At 42.6% G+C, this 17,649-nt stretch overlaps 2 protein-coding genes across 4 annotated transcripts; both read right to left on the bottom strand.

Annotated features, from left to right (window-relative positions):
* Nucleotides 1-2,204: 2,204 nt before the first annotated feature.
* On the bottom strand, nucleotides 2,205-14,057 carry LOC106093124 (optomotor-blind protein). Of its 2 annotated transcripts, none has more exons than XM_059365835.1 (3): nucleotides 13,771-14,057; nucleotides 12,137-13,648; nucleotides 2,205-2,941 (listed from the first exon to the last, which is right to left on the bottom strand). In XM_059365835.1, the coding sequence occupies exon 2, from the start codon at nucleotides 13,544-13,546 to the stop codon at nucleotides 12,371-12,373; it is 1,176 nt and encodes a 391-aa protein (XP_059221818.1). In that variant the 5' UTR covers nucleotides 13,547-13,648; nucleotides 13,771-14,057; the 3' UTR covers nucleotides 2,205-2,941; nucleotides 12,137-12,370. The 2 variants fall into 2 exon arrangements, with proteins under 2 accessions (XP_059221818.1, XP_059221817.1); XM_059365834.1 differs by having other exon boundaries at nucleotides 12,137-13,645.
* Nucleotides 14,058-14,154: 97 nt separating this feature from the next.
* LOC106093125 (anaphase-promoting complex subunit 11) lies at nucleotides 14,155-14,889 on the bottom strand. 2 transcript variants are annotated; one of them, XM_013260120.2, is made up of 2 exons: nucleotides 14,779-14,889; nucleotides 14,155-14,705 (listed from the first exon to the last, which is right to left on the bottom strand). In XM_013260120.2, the coding sequence occupies exon 2, from the start codon at nucleotides 14,603-14,605 to the stop codon at nucleotides 14,348-14,350; it is 258 nt and encodes an 85-aa protein (XP_013115574.1). In that variant the 5' UTR covers nucleotides 14,606-14,705; nucleotides 14,779-14,889; the 3' UTR covers nucleotides 14,155-14,347. The 2 variants fall into 2 exon arrangements, with proteins under 2 accessions (XP_013115574.1, XP_013115575.1); XM_013260121.2 differs by having other exon boundaries at nucleotides 14,782-14,889.
* Between the last annotated feature and the right edge of the window lie 2,760 nt (nucleotides 14,890-17,649).

Raw genomic sequence — 17,649 nt, 5'->3', positions numbered from 1 at the left:
AAAACAGAGGACCGTGGCTTTATCGAGCACAGAAGCAGAGCTCCTTGCTATTACAGAGGCTTCAAAGGAGGCCTTGTATCTTCGACGAATCAGACTGCCGAAAAACTGCATTACGATCTTCAACGACAGTCAGAGTGCCCAGAAATTGATACAAAGCGTCGGATACCACTCTCGCACCAAGCATATCGACGTCCGACATCAGTTCTTGCAACAGTACCGAAATTCTGGTTATATTAAATTGGAGTACAAGAGGACCGAAGATATGACAGCTGACGTACTCACGATGGGCCTTGGTTCCAGTAAGCATCAACAACATATTCGAGAACTGGGCGTGGCCGAGATTCTATAGAGGACGTCCTACTTCGAGGGGAGGTGTTGGAAAGTACGAAGTAGTCACAACCATTATTTGTATTGCAACACTGTGTTCTCTTTTCCCTTTTATGTATATTAGTTTTTACTATTCCTTTTTGATATTTCATTCTTTATTGTATTCGCTATTACATTGTACTCATATTCAAATTTACCAGTAAGTCTGGAATAAACTACAAATGAATTAACAACAGTATCATATGCGGACGATTGTACGATCATGGCATCAGGCCCCCCACACATTGATGACATCTGCGATAGGTTGAACGTCTACCTCAACGAGCTTGCCTCATATTTCGCTGCAAGAAATCTGAAGATATCCGCCACCAAATCTTCAGCCACACTGTTCACTACAAATACGCTTGAGGTGAATACTGAGCTGACTGTGATGGTCGATGGAGAAATGATTCCGTCCATCAAGTGTCCCAAAATACTTGGCGTCACATTTGACATTCTCCTCACATGCCACAGCAATCTGCAATAAAGTCATAAGTAGAAACAAGGTCCTCAAGTATCTCGCTGGCAGAAACCTTGTTGACCACGTACAAAGCAATTGGCCGGTCTGTGGTAAGTTATGCAGCGCCAGTGTGGTCTCGTCAACTTTGTGACATGCAGTGAAATAATATTCAGATCTGTCAGAATGCCGCCCTCTGAACTGCGACGGGCTGTCTCCTCGGTTCTCATGTGGACCACCTCCATTAGGAGACAAAGAACCTACCAGTGCGAAGACATAACTACATGCTGTCTAAGCAATACCTTTTGGCCTGTTATCGCAGAAACCATCCAAATCATCATCTTGTGGATAGATACCCACCGCCCAGAAGCCTTAAGGTAGATCTACACCATCTAGAGGGTAAGGTTCAGCGCTACAAGAGAGAACCTCTAGATCAAGCGGCATATCAAGCGGGTCTAAACAACATTCATGCAGACACGATAGCAGATGCGGTAATTGGCTACCGGGTGAATGTAGTCCTTGGAGAACGACCATTGCACCCGAAGAAATCGACCTCCCCCGGCAAACCAGAGTGGTTCTGGCTCAATTACGTTCCGGCAGATGCAGCCGCCTCAATTCCCACAGAGCTAGGATTGATGCCGACGTGCAAGATGTATGTCCCGATTGTAACTACGGACCGCACGATACATGTCATCTGTTAAACTGCCCGGCCAGACTCACTCGACTCAGACCCAGATCCCTGTGGACGCACCCCATCAGTTCCTGGGTATTAGCACTCAACAGAATCAAGCAGACGAAAGATAGAACACAATAAACTGCTACAACAACAACGTCATTAAAGGACACGAATAAATTGTCTTTTTGGGTCTTAGCGTCGGGGGGAGCGACCCTCTCCTCCCAAACTGTCATGTTCAAATGAAAAGACGTTTCAGAGGGCAATTGCCCTCCCTCCATCCTACCCAAAATATGGAATCAAAAATAGAAAATGAAGAATAATTACATTTGGTCTTTGGTAGGAGAGTACACTTTTTACCCTCAAATTGGGATAGTCACGGGAGGACCTGGGGACCTTTAAAAATGTGGTATTCCAGAGTAGAACACCAATATCATATCCACATTGGGGCGAAATATTTGAAAGACCGTATCAGCACCCCCAAAGAAGACTTTTTCCAGACGATGCCAGTATAGGGGCGGGCCCTATCCAGCTAGTATTGAATAAAGATGTATTTAAATAGTTGTTAAGTTAAACTTGAGTCTTTTGTTGGCAACAACAACTATATAGCCTTAAGAAGGCGTATAATTTAAGAACCTTTTGACCATATTTTTACTCCAAAATAAATTTGTTTTTACTTACAAAAACCCCACAAGAAATTTTTGGATATATGTTCTCATGTACATCATATTTTTGGGAATCTTAGCATATTTTTTTGAGTTAATAGAGCATTTCCATAAATAAATATATGTACAAATGTTTTAGGAATAATAGACCCCAAAATAACGATACAATGCAATTTTCAATTCGAGTTTTTCGTACCATAGTATTCTAATTACATTTGATTTGATGATTTTTGATGAGTAAATTGTGATTTTTCTCTCTATTCCTAACTTGCCATATAGAAGTTTATCAATATTAAATACAAGTGTTTGTATACTTAATAAAAATTTACAATACTAACTAGTTATTGAGTTTGTCTGCTTCGCAACCATTTTTTTGCTTGTTTGTTTTGTTTTCAAGTTTTTTTGTTTTTTTTTTTTTACTTTTTGTGTACAAATGTATGGGAACAAAATTGACCAATCTTTGAGATTTGCATTGTTTTGCGTTGTATGCTTTGTTAAAATAACTAGAGAGATTTGGGTTCTTGTCTCGGCTAAAACCATTCTAGTGGTAGTTTCCATTTCTTTACTAAAAATTCTACTACTACTTTCACTTTAACTCACCCCTTTTTGATTGAGGAGGAAGATGATGATTGATGATGGCTGAATGTTTCGAACAGTTCTTGTTTTTATGCAAAGAGTTTGATTTGCGATTGTTTTTGAAGATATAGGTAGTTGAGTCTACTGCTAAAGCGGTAGAATAACGAGTGTCTTGTAGTTTAAAGTCATAGTGTTTCAGCATTACTGTAAGTAAGGAAGAAAAGAAAAATATAAATCACAAAATTTATATACAATATAAGAATACTAAAAACAAGTAAAAACGAGTTAAGTTCGGCCGTGACGAATCTTGAGAGCGCACCATCAGGGATTCTGCTAAAAATTTACCTTTTTTGAAGGGTAAATGTGTACTTTGAACACAAAATTTTCTGCCAAATCAAAAAAATTGAAGCCCTTTAGGGCCGTAAAATACACACAAGCATCGATTTATATGGTAGACTAGCTGACCCGGGCTCGCTCCGCTGCGCCTTCTTTAACTTTATACGGAACAAAAGTTTCCTTGGAATATTTATTTTCGACAATTAAAGATCTTTTAGTGAAATACCATGCTACGAAAATATTGGGTTGCCCAAAAAGTAATTGCGGATTTTTCATATAGTCGGCGTTGACAAATTTTAAGCATTAATCGAATTGGATCGTCATGTAACTGAGCGTGAGATAGGAGAGAAATTAAATATACCAAAATCAACCGTTCATTATCACATAAAAAGTTTTGGACTGGTGAAAAAGCTTGGGTACCACACGTATTGAAAGAAATTCATTTAACAAACCGAATCGACGCTTGTGATATGCACTTTAAACGCAATGAATTCGATCCGTTTTTAAAACGAATCATAACTGGAGATGAAAAATGGATTGTTTACAACAACGTTAGTCGAAAACGATCATGGTCCAAGCATGATGAACCAGCTCAAACCACTTCAAAGGCTGATATCCACCAAAAGAAGGTTATGCTGTCTGTTTAGTGGGATTGGAAGGGTGTGGTATATTTTGAGCTGCTTCCAAGGAACCAAACGATTAATTCGGATGTTTACTGTCAACAATTGGACAAATTGAATACAGCCAGCCATCAAGGAGAAGCGACCAGAATTGGTCAATCGTAAAGGTGTGATATTCCACCAGGACAACGCTAGACCGCACACATCTTTGGTCACTCGCAAAAACTGAGTGAGCTTGGCTGGGAACTTTTGATGCATCCACCATATAGCCCTGACCTTGCACCATCAGACTACCATTTATTTCGATCTTTGCAGAACTCCTGAAATGGTAAAACTTTCGGCAATGATGAGGCTATAAAATCGCACTTGGTTCAGTTTTCTGCAGATAAAGGCCAGAAGTTCTATGAGCGTGGAATACTAAATTTGCCAGGAAGATGGCAAAAGGTTATCGAACAAAATGGCAATTATATATTTGATTAAAGTTCATTCTAAGTTTTATTAAAAAAGCATTAATTTTCTTTTAAAAAATCCGCAATTACTTTTTGGGCAACCCAATAGTATATCGCTTGACTAAATGTTTAACAATATAAGTGCCTTTATGTGAATCCCATATGATCTTTATTGGTCTACGAATTTAAGTTTAGATGTAAGGTGATGTCTGATTTAGTGGTGTTTTCGGGGCTGAGGAGGTCCCCCAGACACTTGGCCCTGAAAAAATATCAGCATCGCGCTCTTGTCTCAAATACCATATATTTGCCATTGTTATATTGCCATTGGCTGAAGAGGAGTTTACAGGATGAGGCGTCCCCCAAACACAAGGCCCCAAAATAGGTATCAAATTCGATTTCTAATCTCAAATACCTTTCATTTGAGCCACATATTGGCATAGTCGAAAAAATGTTTCCCTTTGGGGGTGTTTTGGGAAAGGGGTGATGCCCTAAATACATGGTCCTACATTTGGACATCAAATTCGTATTCTACTCCCAAATACCTTTAATTTGAGCCCCATATTTCCATAGTCGGCAAACATGACCGGCTTGGGGGGTGTTTTGGGGGATGGGCGGCATCTCAGTGAGTTGGTCTTGAAAATATATATCGGATTCGTGTTCCACTCTAAAAACCCTCGTATTTGAGCCTCATATTGTAAGAGTCAGCAAAGTCTTACTTTGGTGTTGTGGGGGTGGGTTGGCCCCATAGACACTTTTCCCGAATATTGATATCAAATTCGTGCATTACTCCCAAAGACCTTTTATTTGTGCCCCATATTGCTATGGTCGTAAATTTGTCCCCTTTGGGGGATGTTTTTGGGGAGAGGCGGACCCCAAAACTCTTGGTTCCACATTTGGATATCAGATTCTAATTCTACACTCAAATATCTATTATTTAAGCCCCATATTCCCATGGTCAGTAAATAAGTCCTGTTGGGGGGGGGGGTGTTTTGGGGAAGGGGTACAGCCCCCCCCCCAGAAACGTGGTCCCACATTTGGATATCAGATTCGTATTCTACTCGCAAATACCTTTCATTTGAGTTCCACATTGCCATGATCGGTAAATATGTCCGATTTAGGGGTGTTTTTGGGGTTGGGTGGTGTTGTGGTGGTGGGGTGGCCCCATAGACACTTTTCTCGAATATTGATATCAGATTTGTGCTTTACTCCCAAAGACCTTTCATTTGAGCCCCATGTGGCTATGGTCGTAAATGTGTCCCCTTTGGGGGAGGTTTTTGGGGAAAGGCGGCCCCCCAAACACTTGGTACCATATTTGTATATCAGATTATAATTATACACTTAAATATCTTTTATTTAAGCCCCATATTCCCATGGTCAGTAAATAAGTCCTGTTTGGGGAGTGTTTTGGGGGAGAGGCGGACCCCCTGAAACGTGGTCACACATTTGGATATCAGATTCGTATTCTACTCGCAAATACCTTTCATTTGAGTCCCATATTGTCTTGGTCGGTAAATATGTCCGATTTAGGGGTGTTTTGGGGCTTGGGGTGGTCCCCCTAGCACTTGGTCCGACAATTGGATATCAGATACGTTTTCTTATCCTAAATACTTTTCATTTGAGTCCCATATTGTCGTAATTGGTCTAAATATATGTTTGGTAGGTTTTAGGGTGGGGCGGCCGACCCCATCCAAAATTCGGATACCAAATTTTTATTTTTAGGGTCCTATATGAGAGCACACAAAATTTCGCTTAAATCGCACCACCCATCTCCGAGATCTGGCGTTTCTGAAAATTAGGGTAAGGGGGAGGTTCCGCCCCCCCCTTCAGATATCAAAAAATGTAGTACCCTATTTTCACCACGGAATCATTATGCACCATCTGTGAAAATTTCAAGAAAATCGGTTCAGCCGTTTCTGAGTCTATAAAGAACACACAAACAAACAAACCTACAAACACAAATTGATTTTTATATATAAGATATACCAGATCTCAAATCTGGAGGTCGGTATAGAGGGGAGCTAAATCAGGTTATAAACCGATTTGGAATATACTTGCCACAGTTGATGTGAATTCCAGCCAAAACGGATAACAATTGCGGCTTCCAGAGGCTCAAGATGTCAAGTCTGGAGGTATGTATATACGGGAACTATGTCATGTTATAGACCGATTAGGACCATTCATGGCACGATTGTGTAGCCCATTTCACTGACCCCGAGGTGTGCTTACGCAGGCCTTCTTATTGAGTCCTGAATCACCGTGACTCCGCCATTTCGTGTGTAGCGCATTTGACCCCGCTACACACGATATAGACCGATTTGGACCATACTTGCCACAGTTGATGTGAATTTCAGCCAAAACGGATAACAATTGCGGCTTCCAGGGGCTCAAGATGTCAAGTCTGGAGGTATGTATATATGTAAAATATATCATGTTATAGACCGATTAGGACCATACATGGCACAGTTGTGCAACTCATTTCGCTGAGCCCGGATGTGCTTACGCAGGCCACCTTACTGAGTCCTGAATCACCGTGACTCCGCCATTTCGTGTGTAGCGCATTTGGTCCCGCATTGTGCTTACGCAGGCCAACAGAGTTCGTGACCTCTATCCCGTGAAACACGCTGACGCCGCGGTGTTTATACACAGTCCACCAGAGTTCGTGACCGACTATTCCGTGAAACACCCTGACCCCGCGGTATGATTACGCAGGTCACCTTCGTGTATCACCTTGACTTCCTGTTTCGTGTGTAGCGCGTTCAATTCCGCGGTGTGCCTGTGCAGGCCACCAGAGTTCGTAACCGGTTTTCCCGTGAAACACGCTAATTCCGAGATACACAGGCGACCTTCTTGAGTCGTGAATCACCGTGACTGTCGCTTCGTGTGTAGCGTGTTAGATTCCGCGGTGTGCTTATGCAGGCCACTAGAGTTCGTGACCGGATATTCCATGAAACACCCTGACCCGCGGTGTGCTTACGCAGGCCACCTTCGTATAGAGCCGTGACTCCCCCGTTTCGTGTATACCGTCTCTCTCTTTGACTGCCTCCGAAATTATACATTTCTGTGGCGAAGCCTTCCCTCGCGGGCTTTACCCTCGTTACAGTGGCGCCCGAGCAGGGACCGATTTGAACCATACTTGCCAAAGTTGATGGAAATTTCAGTCAAATCGTACAACAGTTGAGGCCAGCTCCACATGAAAATGTGGCTACAACTACAGTTGCTGCTTTCAGATTTCGTGACCGGATTTTCCGTGAAACGACCAGATCCCGCGTTGTGCTTGCGGAGGCCACCTTCGTGTAGCGCCATGACTCCGCCGTTTCGTGTGTAGCGGGTTAAAAACCCGTGGTATGCTAACGCAGGCCACCTTCGTGATCGTAACCCAACGTGACTATCATAGCGTGAAAAAAGTGAATGCCCGACGAGTATTTACGCAGGCCGCAATAGTAACCCTGAACCAACGGGATTCAATCATTCCTTGAAAAACGTGAATGCCCCGCAGGCCATCTACATATTCGACATTAACCGCTACCTTACACCACCACTGCCAGTTACAGTTGCCCTTAGACCAACACCATTTAGGCGGAGTACTACACACGCATTTTTCCCCCTGAGGATCGCCAGATCCGAACAGAAGTGCTTAGCCAGTTCTACATAGACGCGATGACCGGTGTACCTACCTAGGTCTTCTCGCCGGAATATCTATGACAACACCCCGAATCACTTTCGGAGTACTTAGCCATGTCTCCCCGGTGCATGGGCAGACCTTCAGGAAGTCAATATCTCCGTATAAACTAAAGTTCTTGAATAAACCGATAAACCACGAAGCCTATTATACGGTTTTTCTCTTTTATTGTCTCCGAAATTATAAATTTGTGTGACGAATCCTTCCCTCGCAAGTTTTACCCCAGTATCGGAGGAAACTCGTCGTTCAGTGGCGCCCGAGCATGGACCTGTTTGCTCGGGCGCCAAGGTTGGTGGAAATTTCAGGCAAATCGTGCAACAATTGCGGCTTTCAGCGGCTCAGGATCTTACATCGGGAGGTCAGTTTACATGGGAGCTAAATCAGATTATAGACCGATTTCGACCTTACTTAGCTCTGTTATTGGAAGTCGTAACAGAACAACTTAGTGCCAATTTCAGCTAAATCTGATAACAACTGCGACATTCAGGGCTCAAGTTGTCAAATCGGGAGATCATTTTATCAGAAAACCTCGAACAAAATTTCGGACAAAACGGATAACAACTGCGGATTCCAGGGGTTCAAGATATTAAATCTGGAGCTCTGTATATTTTTGGTGACTTGGCGATGTTCGAAATCAAGCAACGGTTCTAATTGGGTTTGACTTGGCAAAAACCCATGCTTATCTTGGTCTTCTTTCATCTCAAATGTGGACACAAACAACCCCGCGGTGTCACATGGGTAGCTAGGTTTAATATCCGTTAAAGGTAATGAGCTAAAATGGCCATGATGGGTTGGGGAGTCGGGTTAGTAGCCCATCACCCGGAAAACTTGATGAATTTACTTTGAAAAACGAAGAAGATTAAAAACGGATCCTATGTTGACGACCCACGCAAACGCTTTAAGGACCATGATTTGCTTATCTGCATCTGGAATGTCCACACTCGTTATAGAGAGAGTGCAGTATACGCACTGGCGGGTGTATTGGAGAAATGCAGGGCAGACAAAACTGCGATGGCTCGGGAAGGGCCTCACAACAACACCGAGAGGTGACGCTCTATATTATAGCTACCATGAAACGAGGCATGAATGTCGTCTTGTGGATTTGTGGTTAGTCGGAGACTGAAACACCTTGCTTCCAGATTTACTACAGTGAATGAGCGGCTAGCCACAATCCGCATAAAGGCCAAATTCTTCAACATCAGCCTTATTTGCACCATGCCCCAGACCGAAGATATTTTCTACAAACGCCTAGAAAGAGAATATGACCGATGTCCCGCCCATGATATTAAAATTGTTCTGGGAGTTTTTAATGCAAACATGGGGAAAGAAAATATATTTGGCCCAACAGTTGGAAAATTTTGCCTACACGAAGAAACTTCCGAAAATGGATTTAGGGTTAAATAGACTTCGTCGCGGCAAAGAACAAGATAGTTAGTAGCACCAGATTCCAACATCGAAGGATTCACACTGTCACATGGCTGAATTTTCCAACTTCCAACATTGAAATTCCAAATAAATCCCATGTTTTTGTTGTAGCCGTTTGTTGTGTTCTATCTTTCGTCTGCTTAATTGCGTTGAGTGTCAAATTCCAGAAACTCTGCTACTAGATGGAGTGCTCCCAGAGGGATCTGGGTCTGAGTCGAGTGGGTCTGGCTGGGCGGTTGTATCGTGTGGTCTCTGGTCACAATCGTGACATACACCTTGCACGTTGGCATCAATCCCTGCTCTATAAGAGTTTAGGCGGCTGCATCTGCCGGAACGTAATTGAGCCAGAACAACTCTGATTTGCCGGGGAAGGTCAATATTTTCAGGTGCAATGGGAGGCGATAGTTCTCCAAGGACTATATTCACCCGGTAGCTCTTTACCGCATCTGCTACCGAGTCTGCATGAATGTTGTCTAGACAGCCTTGATATGCCCTTTGATCCAGAGGTTTACTCTTGTAGCGCTGAACCGCATGATCTAGATCATGTAGATCTACCTTAAGGCTTCTGGGCGGCGGATAACTATCCACAAGATGATGATTCGGATGGTCTCTGCGATAACAGCCCAAAAGGTATTGCTTAGACAGCATGTAGTTATGACTTCGCACTGGTAGGACTTTTGTCTCCGGATGGAGGTGGTCCACATGGGAACTGAGGAAACAGCCTGTCGCAGTTCGGAGGGCGGCATTCTGACATCTGAATATTATTCCACTGAGTGTCACAGAGCTGACGAGACCACACTAGCGCTGCATAACCTATCACAGACCGGTCAATTGCGTTGTGAGTGGTCAACAAGGTTTCTTTGTCTGTTTCTTTGCATGATATGCCGTCTGGAGAGGGTGGAATGGAGAATAGGTAGAGGTTAAACAGTGCCGGAGATATCACCCCACCTTGGGGAATTCCGTTTCACGGTGCTTCGACTTCTTATCCCTAAATTCCCCAAATGACTGGCGACCACACAGATAATTCGCGACTCAGCGTTTCAGGCCTGGCTGGAGGGACGTCGACCGCCTTCGATAGGTCCAGTACCACGAGGACCGTTCTATCACATGGCCAGGGCTAATTGAAGCCACGCAAATATGTGCAGTGATGTCATGCAAAGCAGTTGTTGAGCTATGCAGTCATCGAAATCCACATTGATGCTCGGCGAATGGAAATTCTCCTACGAAGCTCGGGATGAGTAATGCCTCAAGCGTCTTCGCTACTGTTACGTTTCCCCTAAACTCAGATTCTTTCCAAGCTTCAGTAGCGGGATCACTCTACCCATTTTACAGACATCGGGAACTATAAGAATGTTCAAAGAGAGGTTGATGACAGTAGTACGTTTCTCTACTTCAGATTCTTCAGCATCAATGTAGAGATTACGTCGGGCCCCAACGTCTTGGATGATTTGGCACCATGGATGACATTCGTAACTTCGCCCACGGTAAATTGTGATAGCTCTCCATCGGCTTGGAGACCACGAATACGGCGAATGGCTCTACTCCTTGCCCTGTCACTCTCGGGATGCAAAATAAATTGACGGATGAACAAACTGGCGAATATCTTCGGATCAGTCACGATTACGTCGCCAAAAGTGACTGAGGTCCTGTCAACCCGTCTTCCGTTGTAAAGGGGATACACCTCCGTGTACGTGTATCGGCTTCATCGAGATTCATGGTTGGGTAGACGCAAGTGAAGCGTCTTTCACCTGCCACCTCAGTGTACAACACTGCTACAACAACAACAACCCAAAGAGACCAAGTGAAGCGTCCTCCTATCCAATGCCCTACCATCTAACGTACATCTAGGATTAGGAACCGATTTAAAGCATCTTCTATGCGAGCTCCTAGTTAGGGCAGACGATTTTTAAAAGGACTGAGCCAATGGGGCATGAGATGATGCCGTTGATTGCAGGATGGCCAACACCCCGTGACCTAGTTTTTCACATAATAAGACCTCATTTATTCGGAGAATCATATAACCTCGGGCTGATGACTGTCTGACTTATAATTGCAATTGTGTGTCTTAGAAGTCCAACTAGACACAGGGAGAAGCCGACTTCTGGAAGGTTGGTGGTCATGGGATGATAATGCAACTTATTTCCCACTGCACTGCAATTGTGGAGACCTTAGGATGCCGAGTAAGGTGGCCTGTTACCGAGTGCCTTTCAACCTTACCCAACACATATAGGAGTATCAACCGATTTGAACCATATTTAGTTGTAAGAAAAATCTATCGTACAGGCGTTTCAGGCAAATGGGATTAGAATAAAATCGGACTTACTTTACATCCTAAAATTCAGTTCAATCATGTAAATATTCTAGATTTGTGGAGCTCACTGCAGTTAATCCTGATATAGGTTTATTTGAGGTCTTTATCTATTAAGGAACCTTTCTGGGCGGGATTAAATGTGGGCGATGCAAGGTTTAAACGTACTTCACATGACAAATGTCGGCCAATTTGACCAAAAATTGAGGATCATGTTAGCTCAAGAAGTCAACTCGGTGGATCGAATTACATTGTGGGTGGTGGAGGGTATAAACGTATATCACCTAGCAAAAATCCAACTCCACGGGCTCATGATGTCAACCCGGTGCAACAGTTTTATGGTAGCTATATCCAAATCTGAACCAATGATGGCCAATTGATATCCTCAAGGACCATATCCATCGACCGTTAAAGTGATGTCCGCAGACGGACGGACAATCAAGAGTGTATGTATATACTTTATAGGGTCGCAGATCAATATTTCGAGGCATGACTTAATTAGTAATACCACTCACCCTATTTTGGTGAAAAAGTGTTAATGTTTTAAATTCATATGGTATGGTGCAAAAGAATGTAACTTACATTTTTGTGTTTCAATTGCATGGTGGTTGTTTTTATCCTTTAAAAGTATAAAATTGACGAGGAATCTTAAAGATTTCCTTTTTTTTGGTTAGCAGAGTTGCCAGAGTTTTTGGTTGATGAACTCCTTTCTCCGCTTCGTATGTATGTATGTTTGATTTTCCAGTTAGCTATTTATTTCCCTTTGTTCTTAGACTAGACTGGCAACTCCAAGGCCTAGTCTAAGAAGGGGTTTTGTCATACATGCCTTGAAGCCATTGACGAAGAGGATTGACTTGTTAGACCACCTCCACCACCACCCCCTGGTGAGGGTGAAGGTGATGATGATTTGCTACTTGTCGCCGTCGAATGATGATGATGAACACTGCCACCACCACCACCACCACCATGTGATGAGTTCGAGGTAATTGAAGTCGAAGACTTTGGACGATTTGGTGGAGGTGGCGGTGGCGCTCGACGCATTCTCTGTTGTAATATACGTGGCAATTGTGGATGCGATTTTTGTGGCAAGGGAGCTTGAGGGGGCATAAGTCCCACAATATTGGGACTTGGGAATCCACCACCTCCGCCGCCACTGCTATGGTGCTGATGTTTACTTATCGATGAGTTATTGGAAGAGGAACCAGATGTATTCGAGGTGGAAGTTGAGGAGGCGTGCGAAGTGGTTGAACCGCGTTTGGGCAATAGACTCTGCACGTTCGCTGTGGGCGTTTGCGGCACCAGCTTGACGGGTACAGCATGTTGGCCCGAGTACGATTCTTCATCTGGCTCCGATGTCAAAGAGTTGGTCTCTGATGGTGTGGGCGAGGGGGATGGAGGCGACAAAGCCTCCTGTTCCTGAATATAAGCACGAAAGCCCTGTATCGATTCGTTAAGGGCCCACAATTGTGATAGCAACGATAAATCCAATTGTCGCAGCCCATACATTTCGCGCCTCAGTATGGCCAATTGGGTGTCCAGTTTAGTGGTGGTGCTTGAACCGGAGGTGCTGTCACTATCGGTGCGTGATGCATGATGGTTGTGCGAGTTATTATTGCTGCTATGACTCGAATGATTATTGTTGGTGGGTGTATGCTGTTGCTGGCCATAATGCGAGAGATGTCCTCCGCCGCCCGCACTGTGGGTGGAAGAGGCTCGACTGTGTATGCTTTCCCGATCACTCAACGATTCTTGGGTGGACGATAAGCTGCCATGGCGGTAGGAGTTGGAGCTATTTGCACCGCCCACGCGTTGGCGATGTGATGAGGCGGCTGCTGAAGTCGAGGCACCCAAATATAACTCGGGATCCAAGAAGTGGGCATGCACATGACTTAAGGGTGAAGATGAAGAGTTTGGTTGGCCAATGGCAGCACTAAGGCTTTTAGGCAAAGGCGGTAAGCCGGGCAGTGTTAATTTATGATGCTCTTCTTCCATTTTTTCCAAATTACCGGTTGTTTTAAAAGCAAGGCAATGCAAGATGTTCTTCTTCCTTTTACAACTTCCAATAAAATAAAGGATGCTTCTTTACTGATGCTGCTGGTGTTGTTTGGTGGAAGGTTGTGAAGCAACAAAAAAAAAAAAAGAAAAAAAAACAACAACCATAACACATGATGATTTGTTCTATTGTTTATAATAAAGACACCCTTATGGTTACTTACCCACATTCACTTTGCTCAATTCAATCTCCTCAATATCCTTGTTATATTTTTCGCTCCCTCTCTCTTTCTCTCGTTAAAATGCAATCGAAATTGTCAAACTCTGGCGCTGTGACGTAGGGTTCTCGTGTTCTACGACTCGACTCTGTTTGAGCAAAAGCAAGCATGCAAACTGCCAAGGAGTACCGTTACTAAAATCAATATGTTCTACTACTACTATTTTAAAGCAGCAGTAGCGCGAGCGGCAGATGTTTTTTTATGTACAACTTACTTTGTGCGGCATTCCTCCCCTAAACTAATTTCCTTATTTTGCACACACACGCACACGCTCACTAACATACATTCACATGTACACACACTGATGCACCAGAAATGAGACGACGATAATGGCAAGTAAATTTTTGACTATTATTTTTCTTTTTGATTTGCAAGAATTTTCTTTCAAGTTAAAATTTTGAGATTATAGTCCACTGTATTCTTTCTTTGATTTTGAGCGTTTGATTGATCTTCGTTGTTGTTGTTTGCCGACCAACCGGTATGTAGTTAGGCACTGGGAGCCATTTTTTTACAGCGCCGCAATTCAATGTATGTTAAACTTCCAAGCTTGTCGGCACATGGGACACTGTTTGTTCATTGGTTGCAAATTTAGCCATTTGACAATGCAATGCATGTGAAAGCAATGAGAACATACTCCCCAAACCAAGGGGCAATCATCGCCGGGAAGTGCACATTCCGGACAGGTACTCTCAAAAGACATACGACAAATACCGCAATTTTCATCGTTTGCTATCCAACGCCATGATGCAACACCCATCCATGATTTGATTGTAACTTTCATTTTGGGCTCATTTAGATTGATTCGTAATACAGCAAAGGGATAAAACAAAACTTGCAGTCAGGCTTAGACTAGCAGTAGCGAAAATTTTCAAGGAAAATATCTACAAACAGAATGTAGAAAAACAATTTTCTTTTAGAGTTAATAAAAAGTTGAGAAGAATACTTTACACTCACCACGTTCACGTTCCTGTGTATGCACCCGATGATATCCTCCTGTATTCGATTACAGCAGCCGAATCTTCTTTTTCGGTAATATAGGTCGCAAACTTATTCTAGGGTTTTTGCTTTTCGATTTTCGACTAATCGATTAATCGACATTTTGTGTAGAAAAGCCGAAGTCGACTTTTACTGATGTAAAAAGTCGGATAATCGACTTTGAAGTAGCCGAATACTCAGACTTTTTCGTTCGTTCGTTTTTCACCGTTGAAAACCAATGTTTTTCGCGATTACTCTTTTGAAGCACTTCCCAAATAACAATGATAAAATAACAATTTTATTAAAATATTATTTTTAAAAATTTTTGAAATAAGAAATGACGGAAAGTGGAAAACATATTCTGTCCAAAAAAACTTATAATATAACATATAAGTTATAATCAAAGAACAGAAAAAAACGCTTTTGACAAAAGCTGTAATCAACACGTACACACGATGAGTACGACCGGCACGGGATAGCTGTGATCATCACTCGGGCTGGAACATTGAAGCTTAGCTGCAGGCTACAGGGCGCGTCCACAGGTTGCGGATAGTGGCATGACATAATTACCAGGTAGTGTACCGTAAACAGCTGAGTACAAGTTTTTCTCGCGAAGTGCAATTTCTGTCAACGAGTTTTGGTTGTGGGTGTGTGTTTTATAGTTAAGAACCATAACACACATAAACAACGAAAAATGGCGCGAACTAGTTACGAACACCAAATCAATGCACTAATCATTGATTTTGACAGATAGTGCACTCAATATTTTGTTGTTGGGCAACTGCCACTACCTATAAATGAATATATCTGGGATAGTGGAGTGCTCCATGCGGAATGGAGCGAAGAGTCTCATTGAGAGGGCGGGCGACGCCGGCTCTTGCATAAATATTGAGTTCCTATGATGGCAAGGCGGGTTATTGGCGCCTTTAAATAACCAATGGCCACAATGTTCCAGCGGCGATTTGTTCTTTGGACCGCAACGAGCTTGCTCACCTACAGGAGCTTGACAAGGATCGCCACCTCCACATCATGTGGCTACAACAACAACATGAGCACGACAATGTGCTGTATAAAAGGCCTATAAACCCCCGTTTACACTGGTCTTTAAATCCGAACATAACGACTCGATCATCTGTTTTCCCTTTATAAAATCAGGTGACGAGAGTCTTAAATCCGGATTTAATGAGCAGTGTAAACGGGGTTTAAATGTGATATATATGACACTTTTAGACGGCACATCATGATTGTACTCATGTTGTTGCAGTAGCAGTGTGTTATACAATGAGGCGGCAGCCCTTGCAGATGAAGAACTCCATCGGGTCAATCCGGTCCGGAATTGGGTTTCAAATGAAAGGTAGGCGGAGTAGATTACGAATTTGATAAAAAAAAATCCTTTCAAATGTGCATATAAATCTATCATGGCTATATGGGACTCAAATGAAAGGTATTTGAGAATAGGTTACGAATATGACATCTCATGACACCCCCAAACCGTGATTATTTACCGACATTGGCAATATGGGCCTCGATATCCTGTTTATGCACCCTCACTCGATATCCTGTATTCGCATTCGACTCGATTCGCCTGCTCCTTTTTTCGGTAATATAGGTTGCTAACAAGATATACTCGATTGCAGGTAATGGTAGTTGCCCAACCACAAAATATTGAGTGCATTATCGGTCAAAATCAGTGATTAGTGCAACTTTGATGTATGTTACTAGTCCGCGCCATCCAAAACTCGTTGATGGATTGTACACTTCACGAGAAATAATTTTACTCAGCTGTTTACGATACAATACCTAGTAATTCTATCAAGAGTTGCAAATACAAAACTGAGTAGTCGATTGAGATTGTTATCGATTTTCTAATATATTAATCGATTACTTGAAAGAAGTCAAACACAAGCCGGTACTTTCGCACAAGCTAGACGGCTTGAACTAAAGTTGTTACCGGTTTATGTATGCATAAAAATTTTATTACAAATTAATTTACTGCGGCCGTGTGATCTTAAAAATTAAAACCCATTTTGCTCCAGTATGGGCCAAATTCTTATTCATTGTCTTTTCAGTGCTGAAATTTTTATGGCACCAGCTTGCTGTGATTGTTTGTTGCAAAAACAACATCATGCTAAATGAAAAATTTTGATTAAATACCGCGTTTCCCAATCATGGCGAAACAATTAAAAGTAGTCTCATTTGAACATTAACCACAAATTATATGGTACAATCTACCATCTCAGCATCAAGTTGTCATTTCAAAAATTACATTGTTCTCAACACAACCAAAGAGACTTGTGCGGGTAATATATGAGAGGAATGGAGGAATGGAGAATGTAAATACAGAACTGACATCTTAATACCGTCAAACATGGTCATATATATGGTCATGCTTGTTCTTGTGCTAGCACCTGGACTAATTACATAATTTTTAAGGGAAAAGGGTAGTTTTAGTACCCTTTCCAACGGAAAAGGGTAGTTTTAGAACCCTTTCCCACGGAAAAGGGTAGTTTTTGTACCATTACTCACGGAAAAGGATAGATTTAGTACCCTAAATCTACCCTTTTCCGTAGGACAGTGTACTAAAAATACCTTTTCTGTGAGAGAGGGTATTAAAACGATCCTCATGGAAAAGGGTTCTAAACTGCCCTCTCTTTTGGAAAAGGGTACCAAACCTATCCTTTCTTTTGGAAAAGGTACTAAAACTAGACTTTCTTCTTTAAAAGGGTACTTAAACTGCATTTCTTTTGGAAAAGGGTACTAAACTACCCTTTCATTTGGAAAAGGGTACTAAAACTACACTTCCTTTTAGAAAAGGGTACAAAAATTACCCTTTCTTCTGCAAAAGGGTAC

The sequence above is a fragment of the Stomoxys calcitrans genome, chromosome 3 (genome assembly GCF_963082655.1).
Source record: "Stomoxys calcitrans chromosome 3, idStoCalc2.1, whole genome shotgun sequence".
Lineage (NCBI taxonomy): Eukaryota > Metazoa > Arthropoda > Insecta > Diptera > Muscidae > Stomoxys > Stomoxys calcitrans.
The sequence above is the reverse complement of the archived record's forward strand: the minus strand, read 5'-3'. Positions and strand labels throughout refer to the sequence as shown.